This window comes from Melozone crissalis, unplaced genomic scaffold (genome assembly GCF_028551555.1).
Source record: "Melozone crissalis strain CALT ecotype California unplaced genomic scaffold, PUWL_Pcris_2 ptg000008l_1, whole genome shotgun sequence".
NCBI classification, from domain to species: Eukaryota; Metazoa; Chordata; class Aves; order Passeriformes; family Passerellidae; genus Melozone; species Melozone crissalis.
In genome coordinates, this window is record NW_026535786.1 from 12,072,317 (window position 1) to 12,086,965 (window position 14,649).

At 44.4% G+C, this 14,649-nt stretch overlaps 1 protein-coding gene and 1 pseudogene across 1 annotated transcript; one reads left to right on the top strand and one right to left on the bottom strand.

Annotated features, from left to right (window-relative positions):
* Nucleotides 1-14,649, top strand: part of LOC128933225 (T cell receptor beta chain MC.7.G5-like) — a 41,730-nt pseudogene that overhangs the window by 11,688 nt on the left and 15,393 nt on the right.
* LOC128932909 (trypsin-like) lies at nt 671-5,072 on the bottom strand. The gene is made up of 5 exons (XM_054269644.1): nt 3,771-5,072; nt 2,923-3,091; nt 2,067-2,320; nt 1,322-1,458; nt 671-926 (listed from the first exon to the last, which is right to left on the bottom strand). The coding sequence occupies exons 1-5, from the start codon at nt 3,808-3,810 to the stop codon at nt 777-779; spliced, it is 750 nt and encodes a 249-aa protein (XP_054125619.1). The 5' UTR covers nt 3,811-5,072; the 3' UTR covers nt 671-776.

A 14,649-nucleotide genomic window follows, 5' to 3' on the forward strand; every position in this document is an offset into this window, starting at 1 on the left:
ATGGACTTTTGCCTTTTTATCTTCCTTCCTTCTCTCCTGCTCTTTTCGTTACCTTTCTTCCTTTATGGCTCGTGTTCCTGCTTCCCTCCCAGCTCTAAATCCTGTCTTCCTGCAGCTTTTCTGCCTTCCTTCCTCAGTCCCTCCTTCCTCTCTCCTGACCTTTTCATCTTGAGATTTGGGACACCACAGCCTGGTTCTGGGACTCTGCAAGCACAAAACATGACGTCCCAATCAGCCTCCTGGCAAGGACCAACTCTTCAACATGGCAGATCCAAATACTCTATTGCAATGCCCTGCCCTCTCCTGGTCTCCTGACCCTCAACATCCTCATGCCTCCTCCATTCCTCAGGCGGTGATAAAAGCAGGCCCAAAGAATGATGCCATACTGGAGCTGGTAGTGTTCCAAGAGAAAGAGGATGAATTTCAGAATCACTTCAAGAACTGTTGAAATATTAGCTAATAATTTTCCTGCTCAAAAAACAAGAAATGATTCAGAAACAAGACCATGTAATTGACTGAAAGAATTCTGATGATGAGTCTGCAAGGTGTTCCAAGACCCTGTCAATTGACAGGCACTACAAATAATAAGTATTTTCTCCTGACTGGTGTTCATTCCCACTGTGCTCCATAAAAGAGCCTTTGGAAGTTTCCAGCAAAACCATGCACAAAGTAGGGGTGCCTGAAAGTTTTTATTAATTTCTCATAATTTTTGCTTGTCCAGACCCAAAAGAACAGAAATGATGAGGAGAAAATACAGGTCACGCCAAACAAGCATCTCAGTTGGAGGCGATGGTGGACTGGATCCAGGAGACGTAGTTGCAAACCTTGGTGTAAACTCCGGGAAGGCCACGCTGGGCACATCCATAACCCCAGGAGACAATGCCCTGGAGCTGTCCATTGCAGACCACGGGACCGCCGGAATCTCCCTGTGCACACAAAGGGTATGGATATTCAGCAAATGGCATCAGCCTGAGCAGTGAGCCAGAGATCCCTGAGATCACTGACCCTGGAGGAAGCCCTGCTGGGCGTACTCTGCACAAAGTTCTACAAAGGCTGTTCCTGATTCACACTCTCCACCTGATGCTACCATGCCTCACTTGAGCTCCAAGGGCACCACAGCTAAGGATGAGTCAGCTGCCTGCTTTTGCTGTATGTGGTACTTGGCAAACCTTCAGGATATGTGTGCCTGAAGCCTCTGCTGTCATTGAAAAACTCAGATTTACCAGTGCAGTGAGCATAGCTGACTCTGTAATGTGGAGGCCTCTTCAGCTAGGAAAAGGTGGGAGAGAAATGACTGGGTGAGGAGAGGCAGATGAGTTACCTGGCAGGAGTCTTTTCCTCCCTCCAGGTATCCGACACACATCATGTTCTTGGTAATTTGCCCAGGGTAGGCATCAGAGCACTGCTCGTCGGTGAGGACTGGAGCCTTCAGGCACTGCAGCTCATCTGGGTAGTTAGCTGCAAAGAAATAGGGAGAGATGATTGCTGGCATTGCTGAGTCCTTTTCAGAGCTCGGGGAAGATCTTAGCAGAAAAGCAAATGCTGGACACCCTGTTCTAGCAGCCATCCTGCTTCCTGTCCACAGTAAGCACAGCCTGGGTCCCTTCTGTAGAGATGGAACAAATTCTACCCATGGGCCCACCATTCTACACTGCAGCTGCTTTAACTTTTTTGGTACCTGGAAGTTCATCAGTTGGCAAAGGTGGGGCCACTTGTGTGATACATGCACTGGAAGAAACCTGAGCCTCAGGAAAACCATCCTCTCCTCTGGTGCAGGTTCAATGGAATAGACACCACTGGCCATGCACATCTCTGACCATGGGTGTGAGAGAACAGGGATCTCTGGTAGGAATTCAAGTTCCACAGTCCCAGACTTCACCCTTATTCTCAGAGAACTAACAACTCTGTTGACATTAACTGTGCAGTCCCTACACTGACGCATCACTCCAAAAAGCTGTCCCACAGCACTTCCCTGTGTTTTAGCCTGTCCTGTTGGGGATTAATGGCCAGGTCCTAGAGACTGTACTGGGCCCCCAAGGGTCTGTAGGCTCCCCCAGAGTACTCACAGCCACTGCTGAGAGTGTTGCCCCAGCCGGAGATCAGGCAGGTGGTGCCAGCGGCCACGCAGCTGGTAGGCAGAGGAATGGTCTGGATAGCTTTGCTGAGCGTGGCTGGGGTGGCCAGCTTGATGAGCATGATGTCATTGTCCAGGGTGTAGGAGCTGTAGCCAGAGTGGCGGATGACTTTAGCAGAGTTGATAAACTGCTGTGTGGATTCAGTGAGCCCCAGGTTGTGTTTCCCAAGCTGCACTTGGATGCGACTGGAAAACAGAAGGCATAGCGTGTCCTTTACTGCTTGGGGGCAGGTTGAGAGAAACCTCCCTGTCACTGAGTGCACTTGCTCCAACACCACTGCCACAGAAGCCTTCTGGGGCAGAGCATCTTTCTTGTCCTGCAGTGAGCCCTGGGAATCTACACTGAGATCTTAACTCACTCCATCATGGGTGGTGAATTTCTGCAGGTCTGTAAATACCTGGCAGCAGTTGAATACAGAGCAGCACTAGATACAAATATTCTGGGACAAGGCAAACGGCTCCAGCCGGACCTTGATCCTCTTCCTGTTCTCCAGGGAGAATGCTTTAGCAAGATTCATGCAATTGATAGGAAATCAAAGCCCAGACGTCTCTGCTTGATTATCTCATTCTTATATCAGAAAATGCTCTGCATTCACAGGAACGTTTGCAGAAATGGAAAACCCCTCAGGATGCCTCGGCCTGGCTTCCTGAATGATCCACCCATCCCTTGGCTGTCTCTGGTGAGAATGGAGGCACTTACATATTTCTATCTCATAGCTTAGAATGCCTGCTAGAAGTGAACTGGAAGAGAGAAGTAGGTTCTAGAAGGATGTAATTTTTTCACTCACGATTTGTAGCAGTGAGCAGCTGACACGACCCACTGGCTGCTGATGAGGGAACCTCCACAGAAGTGATATCCAGAATTCAGGGACACCTGATAGGGCACAGAGTTCTGTGCGCAGGTGTAGCCTCCCACAATCTTGTCATCATCGTCTTCAGCAAAGGTGGGGAAGGCAACTGGGGGACAAGAAGTGCCATGTGTCAACAGCTGGCCTAAGGTAATGTGGCCTGTAATCTGCCCTGTGACTGCCTGTCTGAAGCCCCTCACTTGCAGGCTCCCCTTCTATGGACACTCAGGGCAGCGCTGGTGGGCAGGTCTAAGGCACATGCATTTGCTGCACCCTCAAAGAAGGGGATCAGACTTACACAGGTGCCTCACGTATCTGCAAGTAAAGCCCTGCTGGCTACTCCCTGAGCGAACACAGGGACACAGAAATATTCTTTCTCTGAACCCCATCTACTGAGACAGTCAAGGGTTGACTGAGGGAAAAGTAAAAACTACTGTGCAGTGACATCTTCTTGGAGTACCCATCAAGGGTCCAAATTTTTGCAGTTGCTTTAGGACTTCTCGGTCCAGAGCTATTCCCTGTGCACTCCTGAGTCCCAAAGGAGGAGGCATCCTTTTCAGAAGCTGTGGCCACATCTCCATAGCTGGGTCAGAAAACCCTGTGAAGGTGTTCATTCTCCAGCTTGTGGCACAAGACATTATGAGCAGACAGAAGATGGAACCTGCAGGGCTCTGACTTGTGCAAGTCAAAACTGACTTGGCTTTCCCACAACAGGCTACCTTGCAGTTTTGATTTAGAAAATCAGCTTCCTATTAAATGGCAGAAATAGAAATAAAAGATATACTCACCAGCCACCCCAATAAAGGCGAGAAGCAGCAGGCACTTCATGGTCTCGATTCGACCTCAAACCCAGACTGGCTGACTGGACGTGGGAGCTGCTAGAAATACATTTTTGGTGATGGTCTTATCTCTAGTCCAAGGTTTTCTCCAGACAAAAAGTACACAGTGGAAAATTTGAAGATCCAAGTGTGGGAATTAACAGGCATTGGTAGAATGTACAAATGTCATACACGTTAATCATAAACCTCTGCTAAGACAGAGAGCTATTCTAATTATTCCGTAAGGTAGCCTTCAATCTAAAAATACCTTTTGGCTTTGGAAGACGTGTAGTTGTTTGTCTCATTCTTACACACAGCACCTGTACAACAGGAATAACAACTCTCAAACCTCTTTCAAATTCCTCTGTGCTGATGGTATCTTTCTTAAAAATGCATGTTTTTACCCAAAGTTGCATATTTTAAGTAGTGGGCAGAGAGATACATTGCATTTATTTGGGAAAAAAAAGAAATCTAGCAAACCCAGTGGTTAACTTTGTTCAGTTTATTTGAGCAAATTCCTTTTCTTGAATAATGTCTGTTTGTATCATATGCAATACAGTGTTTTCCTAAATCAAATTCCTCCATTGTAATTTCAAAAGGGAGGATAGAAAAACAATCCTGTGCCCCTCCTCGTTTCCCAAGTCAAATAGGTCAAATGTGGGAATGCTCAGCATCTCCCTTTTCTAATGTCTCTCTTCTAACCTTTATTAAAATGTCTGCCTATGTACTGAACCATGCTTTTATTCATCTTTGGAATGTTCTACAGACTCATTTTTGCCACATAAGAATCTCAGTACAATTCTGATGTTTATGAGTGTGATATAGATGTACAATAATGCTGCAAACAAAAATAATGAGATCTTCTGAAATCCCTCTCTTTGGGAGTGGGGATTTCTGTCATGATGCAAAGCTTTCTAAAGCTTAATGCTTTGCTGAATAATCATGTTCATTCTCCAAGCAGCTGCCAAATTCATCATGTTAGCTCCTGAAAGACACAGGATTCTCTCCAGAGACATTAAAAAGAAGCCATATGTTTGGAAATGCTGGAATAGCTTGAGACACTAAATAGGAATTCTCTTCCTCTCCATTTCTTGATTAATTTTTTGTGGGTCCTGGAGGACTGATATGCACAGCGTCATTGTCCAGAGGGAAATTTTCCTTTGTGTTAAAGTACAAGTCCAAGGCCTGGGCCTCCTCCAAGGTGGTGCATGAATTCTGTTGGCCTTTAAACTGGTATTAGTGCACAGCTTTCTTACAAGCATGTTGTATCCTGTGAAATAAGCTTCCTGCGGGAAAAGAAAATGTTCTAAGGACTAAGAGGGTCAAAAACTACCAAAGCTATCCAATCTCATCATATTTAAGTGGAGCAAGAAAAATTTCCAGTTTACTCTAGGGTTTCATTTGATCTGTGGATTTCTGTTTTCTTTGTCCGAAACGCATCATTAGCATAGAAGCAGACCCATGTTTTAGAACAGTATTTTTCCTGATTTATAGCTTTCATGTCCTGTAAGATAACACTTAGGCTACAACTTTTCTTCCTTTCTTGGGGTTTTTTATTCGGATTAATATCCACACAAATTTTACGTGAATTAGGAAGTAAGCATTTGAATCAGAAAGCTTGCCCATACCTGCCTTTACCTTAGTACTTTTTACTGTTTGTCTCTGTTACTTATTTAATCCTATCTCATCTTTAACATACAAATTACTCTTAACAGCATGAAGAAGTCCATCATATAGGGCTGGCTGATAATCCCCCATAAGAACACTGCCATGGCTACCAGAGCCTGGGCTAGCTCTTATAATTCTGGCACCATGCCAGGAGTGGGGAACTGCCTCACGATAGGGATTTACCAGAGGCAGAACCTTTAGATCCACTTGCTCTATGGTGCCAGACACAAGCCATGACAGGGACCGGGCAGAGGAGAAAGGAGGAGGTTCTCTGTCTTGAGGTTGTACAACAAAGAGTTTATTGCAAGTAAAGAGACCCGACACGAAGAGTGCTATGAGCACCTGTGCAAGGGGTTTTATACAGATACAACTCAGGGGGTGGATACAAACAGCTAACCAATAGGGAATCCTCAGGGGAGGAGGGAGGGGATTACAGCAAGTGTCTGGTGCCAATTGGAGTAGGAGGGTGGAGAGGATGGGTCACATGGGCCAATGGGGCTTCCAGGAACAAAAGGGGCTGGGTTGCCTTGACAGGCAGGGAAAGAGCTGGAACAATATGTGGGGCATGGTATGAGGGACAGCTTTGAGGGAGGGTAGAACCCAGGGGTAAACCAACTCAGGGAGAGCATGGGGGTACAACAGAACAAACCACTTAACAAGGAATCAATAAAATAATTTCGAACTACAACAGAACATGATCTCTCTGGTTCCATAAGCTACTTGCTTAATTCAGCAAGAGGAGACTCCTGACCTGTTCCCAGGCTACTGCTAAAGCTCACAGCCAAAGGTCTGGATCATAGCTCCTGTGGCTCTTGTGTTTCTAAGTGTTTGATGGCAGGTATCTAGTGAACATACCTCACCCAAGCCCCTCTCATTCTCCTAACGGCCTCTCTGACACTCCTTCTAGAGGCTCCCATAAAGCCCAGAACTCCATGGTGTTCTGCTCATGGGGCAAACTGATGTCTAAGGAAGGCAAATGGCGTTTCTGACACAGGATTCAGAGGTCATCCAGCAAGCAGTCTCAGAGCAGCCTTTCAGGTCTTTCCATGAGAACTGTGGAGGATGAACTTGGATTCAAGTTCATCCCCATCAAAGGATGCCCTTTGAATTACAGCTGAAATCAGAACACCCTCTGATGACCCTCCTTTCTTTCTTTCTTTCTTTCTTTCTTTCTTTAGGAGAAGAAATCCCTGTCTGAAACACAAATAAGTCCTTCTTCTCAGTGGTGCTGAACATCTCACAGACCCATTGAAGGGTTTTTTATAGTATCCTTCAAAGAATACACTCAAGGGTACATCCATTGCTGCAAAGATGTTTCTCATTTCATGTAGTAATGCTGCAGTAGAAAGCTGGTGGCTCCTGGGGGCACAAGAAGGGGGAGGGATGGTGACTGAAGGGCAGCTGTGTTAGATATTATCAATGGACAAGCAATGGCAGCTGTTTTTCTGGAACTCCATGTTCCTAGTTCAAGTATTTTGGTCAGCTGTGTCATCACAGGACTCAGATAAAGCAAATATATTTGTCCAGGCTGATGCAAGATCCTGGGAAAGAGAAACCTGTTGAAACTATGGGCTGACAGAGGTAAAGCTTTCCATGAGCATAAAACATGAAGTTTCTGAACTTAGTCATTTTACATCTCAGTCATGGGTTTGATCCTTGTATGAGCCATTCACTTATGAGCTGGAATTGATCCTTGAGGGTTCCTTCCAGCTCAGAATATTCTGTGACTCCGTGATCTCAAAGAGCTTTGTGGTGGAGGAGTAATTGCTCCTCTCTTCCCATGCATCTTCTGCCAGTGAAGTAGTGTTCCTGGACAGGCACCCCTAGGACTTGGAACATCAACTCCTCAGTTGCTGGGATCAGGAGAGAGTTTGGTGAAGGGCTGTGCATCTTCTAGACTTTGCATCTGAAATCCATATTCAGTGACAGGCTGCTGGCTTATGATGTTCCTGTGCAGAAGTCTTCAAAGTGGGGTGCAAGATGATGCACTGAGGTGTGAGGGGGAAGCATTAGAACTTTAGTGTTACACATATCTAATTATCAGCTACTAAATGTACATATACTGGGTATATGTTTTTAAAAATACTTCACTGATAGGGGTGTATATTGAAGAATTTTTGGAGAACACTGTTCTAGTACTGTCAAAAAATATTTCACATGGGGTTTCTTACATTTTGCTATAACATCCAGTGTCCAACAGTGTCCAATTCTGCAGAGCCTTCATGTCCTCTCTGATTTCTTCACTGTCTTGCAGCCATTCTGTTTTTTGTTAAGTTTTGGGGGAGTGAAGAAGGAAAGTTATAACTTCTTTCAAAGTGCCTGGGGTCAGGAACTAGGAAGGAATTCTGGATGACTGTGGCCAGAGGCACTGAGGGAATAAAAAAGTAAGAAAATAGCATGGTACTAGGAAGAAGGGTAGGAAAATCCTAAGAAAAGGGGTCCCACATTGAGCCAGATGTGGATATAAAGCCTCAGCCTTTGAGGCTGGAAACAGACTGTGTCCCAGTAATCTTCAACAAATGGCTGGACCAGGAAGGAAGGCCTTGAAAGGACATAGCAGAGGGGGACATCAAATTTGAAAGTATTTATTTGTGGTCTTCACATTCCCTGAAAAATTCCTTTGCCCAGGATTTTTCTCCTGGGAAGCTGAGAGGCCTCAGAGAAAAGGGAAACGATTCTTATCTCATTTGCTTCTCCTGTGTTGTCCTCATGTGTGGAATATGTTTGGAGATTGTTTACCCAGAGGTGATTGCCTGATTGGATTCTAGTGTGAGTTGTTTTGACTCATTGGCCAGTTGGGAACCAAGCTGTGTTGACACTCTGGAAAGAGTAATGAGTTTTCATTATTATCTTTTTAGCATTGAGTAAGTATCTTTTCTGTATTCTTTAGTATAGTGCAGTATAGTATTCTTTAATATAATATAATATTATATAAAAAAGTAATAAATTAGCCTTCTGAGAACATGGAGTCAGATGCATCATTCCTGCCTTCATCGGGGCTCCCTGCAAATACAATATTTATTTAATCCATCTCATGCAGCACATGATCTGCAAGAGAGCTGAAGAACCTTCCCTGGAGGGTCTATATACCCCAAGCCTATACAAACTGGGCAATTTTAACATCTCTAAACCTACAAGCTGACTCTTTGCTATAAAAATATGGGATGGAGAGTTTAGGACAGACAAAAAAGAAGACAAGGAAGGACTGGGAAAAGTGTAAAGGTGGTGATGTGGAACGTCAGATGGTCTGAAAAACTTGGGAAGAAGTTTAGGGACGGCAGCCAGCAAGGCTGGCACGGTGAAATAGAATGGATGAGGAAAAGGAACTTTCACCAAATAAGCAGACAAGCTACTTCCATTAGAAATAGAATTTGACTGGACTGTTTGGGGGTGAGAGCTGTAAAGAAAGGAGCAACATGGGTCTGACTGGGCAAGGGATGACAAGCCTGAGGAGGAAGGATTCCTCTAAAAATTGTCTGCAAAGAATTGGCCCTGGAGGACCTTCCTGTACTAGTGTAGACTACTGAAAGGGACTGGCCTGAGATGCCTTAAATCCCCTAAAACTACAGAGCCATCTGATGCTCACAGTCACCACTGTCTTGGATGCAATTCTAGTCCAGACTTTAGGAACTAAGCCTACATGTAGGTCGGATAATGGGTTTCCAGTGCCTTCCTTGCTTTGCAACAGGCATTTTTCTCTAACATTTGGGAGATGGAAGACCACCTTTGCCTGATGCTCTTGTTTCATGACATTAGTTTCCAAATCCAGCATAAACCTCTGCTAAGCCAGTACTTGCTGTTACCAGTGTATGTTAAACACTCTTCAGTAGCAGCATACCTCAGCCCTTTCCTCATTGTCATAACTCTTCTATGGTCTCTTTTACCCTTAAGGAAGAGATCACATGGTTTTTCACCAAGGCTCACTGTTAGGCTGGGCTGACAGAAGGAAAGCTGCCACAGCTCCAGGCTCCCTGGCCCAGCTGGCAGTAAGAATGAGAATGTCTCCCCAGTATTTATACCAGTAACTACCAAGCATACATACATCTCTACACAGGTGAACACATGGATCAACACAGATGCACCCACAGAACAGCACTGATGGCCTAATGCTTTATCCCTTTCTGGCTGGGGTTCACAGTGGGAAATCATGGTTCTATACCAGTTCCAGTTCCTAGTTACATCTTGGACCTCTGAGTCCCTTAGAACTGCAGTCCAGTTGCCATTATGTCCATACACGCACCTCTCACACAGCTTCCTCTCCAAAAAATATCTGTGACTCCCCTGCTTCCTCTTGTTGCCACCTCTCACTGTTCTTGTCATTTGAGACACACACCTGGAGCCCAGGTCACCTCACTTACCTGCCAGGTAGTCTGGCTTCACATTCACTAGTGATCACACACTTGTACACCCTTCCTCTCCCCAGCTGCCAGCACGAGGAACACATGGCCCCTCTAGCCTGTGGCCCTTCTCCAGTGTCTGCTGCTTAAGTTCACCTAGTCTGCTCTCTCCAGCTGCTGCTGCCTGTGGTCTGACTCCAGTTCCCAGCCCGTAGATGTCCAGACACGAAACACATGCACATAGAATAGACAGTTCCTCCCTCAGGTAAATACTTAGAAATGGAACTTAGTAAGACAGGGCTTAGTAAGACTGAGCTAAGCCAGTACAAAGCATAGGCAGACAAGCATACTCACTAGCATCGTGCTTACCTGTGAAGGGCCCATTTTATAACTGTATTCCTCTACTTTTCTGCATCTATTCTTCCCTGAGTACAGTAGTTCAGGGTCTTACTTGGGAAGATTGATCATATCTGCCTTTATCTTGGTAGTTTTTTGTTTCTCCTTGTCTCATCTTTAATCTTAGAAGAAAACAGACTGAAAGAATTAGACATTTTGAACTGATAAATGAAAGGTCTGTCAATTTAGCTACTCTTCAAAAAGCAGTAACATATTAAGCAATTCCCGAGAGACACACTAGAGGTCCTGAGTTACATCTTCCAGTTGCTTCCTTCCTTTGGAAAGTGCAATCATCTTTTGTTTCCTGAGACAGAAAAGCTCATCTGAATAAAATTTCTTCATCCTGGAATGAGTAATAAATTCTAACATAAGTGATTAAAGAAGAAGGTGTAGCCCAACTGCATTGAAATGTTTATTTCCTTGTCTCAGAGTTGTTACACAGAACAGTCTTAGAATTACTTCCCACAGCCTCCACAATCTGTTTAATTTCCCATCAAGTCTCTCAAACAGTTTCTCCCTCCAGGATTGAAGGTCTGATTACTACTGGGAAAAAAGGCTTTTAACAGGTTTGGCATGACAGACAATAATCAAACTAAAAATCCTTACTGTCTTCATGCAAAAGGCATGCATTTTGGGACATTGATCAAAGCAGCAGTGTCATATGGAACTGTCTCAGCAGGCTCCATGGAAGTGTCTAAAAGTGTCCCATCCTAGCAGTAAGGTGAAAGGGCAAAATGTCAATAAAATAAAATGAAGAACAAGTAAAATCAAAATAAACCTTCCATAAAAAGAAGAAAAGCCTGTGAGGAGTAAAAGCTAAAAATATGCATCAAAGAATAATCAGTATTGAAACATAAAAGGATATGGAATTATATTAAATTTGTTCAAATTTATTGCTAACTGATCTATTGACTTTGAAAACAGCATAAAAATTCAAAGAAAAATTTAAAAGTTATGGAAGGTAATTAAAAAGCCAAAAAGGTCCATATCACCTGTAATTCCTTGACAAGTCACTGAAACTGTAATATCTCCAGCACAGGGTTCAACCTCATGGCAGCACAGTTATGGAATAATTTCTCCTGAGAAAACCCAAGAACTGGCCAAACTCCTATTTCTTAGATGCAAAGTGTTCCTGACACTAGAAATCATACAAAACTTTTATACATCATATAAAATGCATTTTCATTCCTGATTGGGAAGAAGCTATAACTACTCAGGCAATTTCTGTCAACTCCCTTAAAAATAACGATTTAAAAAGTGACACAGGGAACATTCACTACCAGATTTTTGAGATTTCCACTGCTCTGAATCCTGGAGGATTCAGGAACTAGGCCTCAGGCTCTAAGTACAATATTGCCAGGCTTATAGAAAGAACATGCCTTTTATATAAATGTCTAGAGGCCTAGGGAAGATATAAATCTCTCTAGAGCATCTGGCAAATATGGGAGAGGGGATAACAACAAAATATGAAGAAAAAGAGAAAACCGCAGAGGTATCTCAGAGTTTTTGAAGGTGCAATATCAGGATTACTGTAGGTCATTGGCAGTAATTATGGGTATTTCATTAAAAGTGCTAGGGAGAAAAGAAGCAGTTGCAATAATAATTTTGAATCATATATTCAGAAAAGAATGGAGAGTGGCATAAGTTCTATATATAGAACTGTATATACAGAACAGAATATATTACATATACAGAATAGGATATCCACTGACCCTAGGTTCCTGTCTGGCCTCCAACACCCAGACCCTCTCAATCATGGAATGACAGCTCAGTATTCAGCCAGCAATATACTGGTCTGCGAGAAATTCCACATTTGTGTCAGCAGCTCAGAACACTGACTTGTGGAAAAGCTAAAGCAGACCTTGGAGCCACATGAAGATTTAGCTTTGCTTTTACTGGCTCACCAAAGAAAGCATCCCAGCTGGACAGTCCCTTCTCTCTTCCCTGCCCAAACCTGACAGACAAATCAGGGCAGAGGGAGGGGCATGGGTCTCTCTTAACTCTTGTCTAACAGTGAGCAGGAGCACACTGTCCTGGGAGAACTGGAGGGCCATGCTGGCTGTTGTGCTTGCTCTTTTACCTGGTGAGAGACAACAGATCCATCTGCAGCAGGGCTCTCATCCAGGCCATGCAGGGCTACTGTAAGGTAGAGGACCCCTTTGGTCATCATCTGTACTCCTACTCCTCACTCTCTCTTGTTATCTCCTATTAATGCAGGTGTTGGGGTTACACTCTCCATTGCTCAGTGGCCTGAAAAAATCATTCTGAGACCTGGAGGCTCTCTGACCATCTCCTGCTCCCAGAGTTACAGTAACCTTGCCTATATGTTCTGGTACCAGCAGCCTCCAAGAAATGGTTTGAAGTTAATAGTCAGCAGTACTTCTTGGAGGTATAACTCTTATGAGGATGGTTACTCTGAGGCCAAGTTTGAAGTAACCAGACAGAATACTGATTACTCTCTGATGACAATCAAGAATGTGACAGCCCAGGATGCAGCCACGTATTTCTGTGCTGCGAGCGGTCACACGGTGTAGCGACAGGGTTGAACACCAAGATAAAATCCCCACCTTCTCTGAGTGAGAGATGGAGTCTTTGAAAAATGTGAGACAGTTAGGAGAGGGGAAGAGGAAGAGCAGAAAGAAGACTTCATAGAGGTTGGGGCAATAGACCCAGGATATTTTGAATGGGAGTGAGATAGAGCAGTGCAGCAGCCTCTGTCTTTGAAGGCAAAGACAGAAATACAAACCCATAGATCAGCATAGAGAACTGAGGCACGGCTGGTATGGTTAGGTAAGGCAGCAGATATTTCTGGTGATTGGTACTCCAGAAGCACAGTCATGTCCCAGGGCACTAGTTCTCCACAGATACTCCCACAGCACCGGTAAAATAATACAGAGCTGCCGGAGAATTCAAAGTTCTTCCCCATAGTCATGATCTACACAGAACTGAGGTGCCCAATGAGAAACTGATTGGTGTGTGAGAAGAGCTCAGCCACTGATTATGGACTTAGGAGGATGGGGCCAGTAACAGTGGAGGAAAACATACCCAGGGGACTAGGCATACCTGCCCATTGTGGAAGGAACAGTCCCTTGGCATCTTTACGAGCAACAGTGTGCACTGCATCATTTTATTCACCTGCTCCACACACTACTTAATTGCAGGATCCCTTTCTTCCCTGCCACAGGAATGCATACAGTTCTGAGCTGGACCCAGGCATCCCTTCAGGGCAGAACTTCATAGGCAGAGAAAAGAAACCACAAAGAGCTGCTGTTACTTGTGAGAAACAGCTGAAGGCAGAAATTTCCTCCCATTGTGCCTCTGTCTCCATTGCTTGCAGAGCTGAACTTTTGATGAACTATTTGTTCTTCCATGATAGACCTGGAAAGCTGAGGGTAGGGTATTATTAGGGTTCCCTCACCCGCCATTGCCTGTCCATGCTCCTGCTTTTATTGCGCAACCTAGGACTTACCCTTTCTCCAAAGGAAGGCAAACAGCCCATAAAAGAGCAAAAGGTATTTTTTAAAAAGTATGGCTATACCCTGTGTATTTTGGATTCTGTTTTTATGCTGTGGCCCTGACAGTCTGCATACCTACCACTGAGCATGAACCAATTGATTGTTTCATGTGCTCATGTGGAGGGCATGGCATATGAAGCACTTGGCTATCACAGGTAGCAAATGTGCTGCTCCATGATGTGGACAAAGCTGGATATGGGTATGCTGAAGTGACACACACGGTGTGATCACAGCAAGAAAAGGAGTGGGAGGTGGTAAGAATAGCTGGTGAGAGCAAGGAGCAGGAATCAGCTGGGAGCAGGTCCTGTAAAAGATCCTCACACTCCACGTCACCAGCATTGCTGGAAGGCTCCTGCAGTGCCAAGATGGATCACTCAGTTTCATGGCAGCATCCAAGTCTCCTGAGAAACCACACTACATAAACCTACCTGTGCTCTGAAAGAAAGTAAAATGTTGGGGGCTAGGGAAATCCAGACAAGTGACACCCTTGGAGCCAATATTCTCCTGACTTCAAGAACTGCTCAGCAGCAGATGTAACACACCACTCCTTAGTCTCAAGAAGTGCTCCTCTGCTCCTCAGAACATCCTCAGGTCCATGATCTCCTCCCTGTTCATGTCAGGCTACAGACAAACAACAGGGAAGCACTGGGAAAGTGTTGTTTCTCACATACCAGAGACATACTGAGTTCCTTTTTTCTTCAGCCTCTGATCTTTTTGAAGACATCATCTTTGTAAAACATGTTCACACTGATGCTGTCTGGAATTATTGAATTATTACTGCTGATCCAAATTCCCTGTGAAAGTTTCAGGAAAACTAGTTCATAGTGGAATTATGAAGAAATATAAACACTTTGATGGAGGCTTTGAGGTGATTTTTTGTTTTGGTTTGGGTTTTTTTGTTGGGTTTTTGGTTGTGTGGGTTTTTTTGTTTGT

Excerpts from the sequence above, each read along its gene's own strand:
- LOC128932909 (XM_054269644.1), bottom strand. The coding sequence starts at position 3,810 with ATGAAGTGCCTGCTGCTTCTCGCCTTTATTGGGGTGGCTG. Across the intron at positions 2,321-2,922 it reads GCTGCTCACTGCTACAAATC|TCGCATCCAAGTGCAGCTTG; the intron begins GTGAGTGAAAAA and ends TCTGTTTTCCAG. Across the intron at positions 1,459-2,066 it reads CAACACTCTCAGCAGTGGCT|CTAACTACCCAGATGAGCTG; the intron begins GTGAGTACTCTG and ends ATTTCTTTGCAG.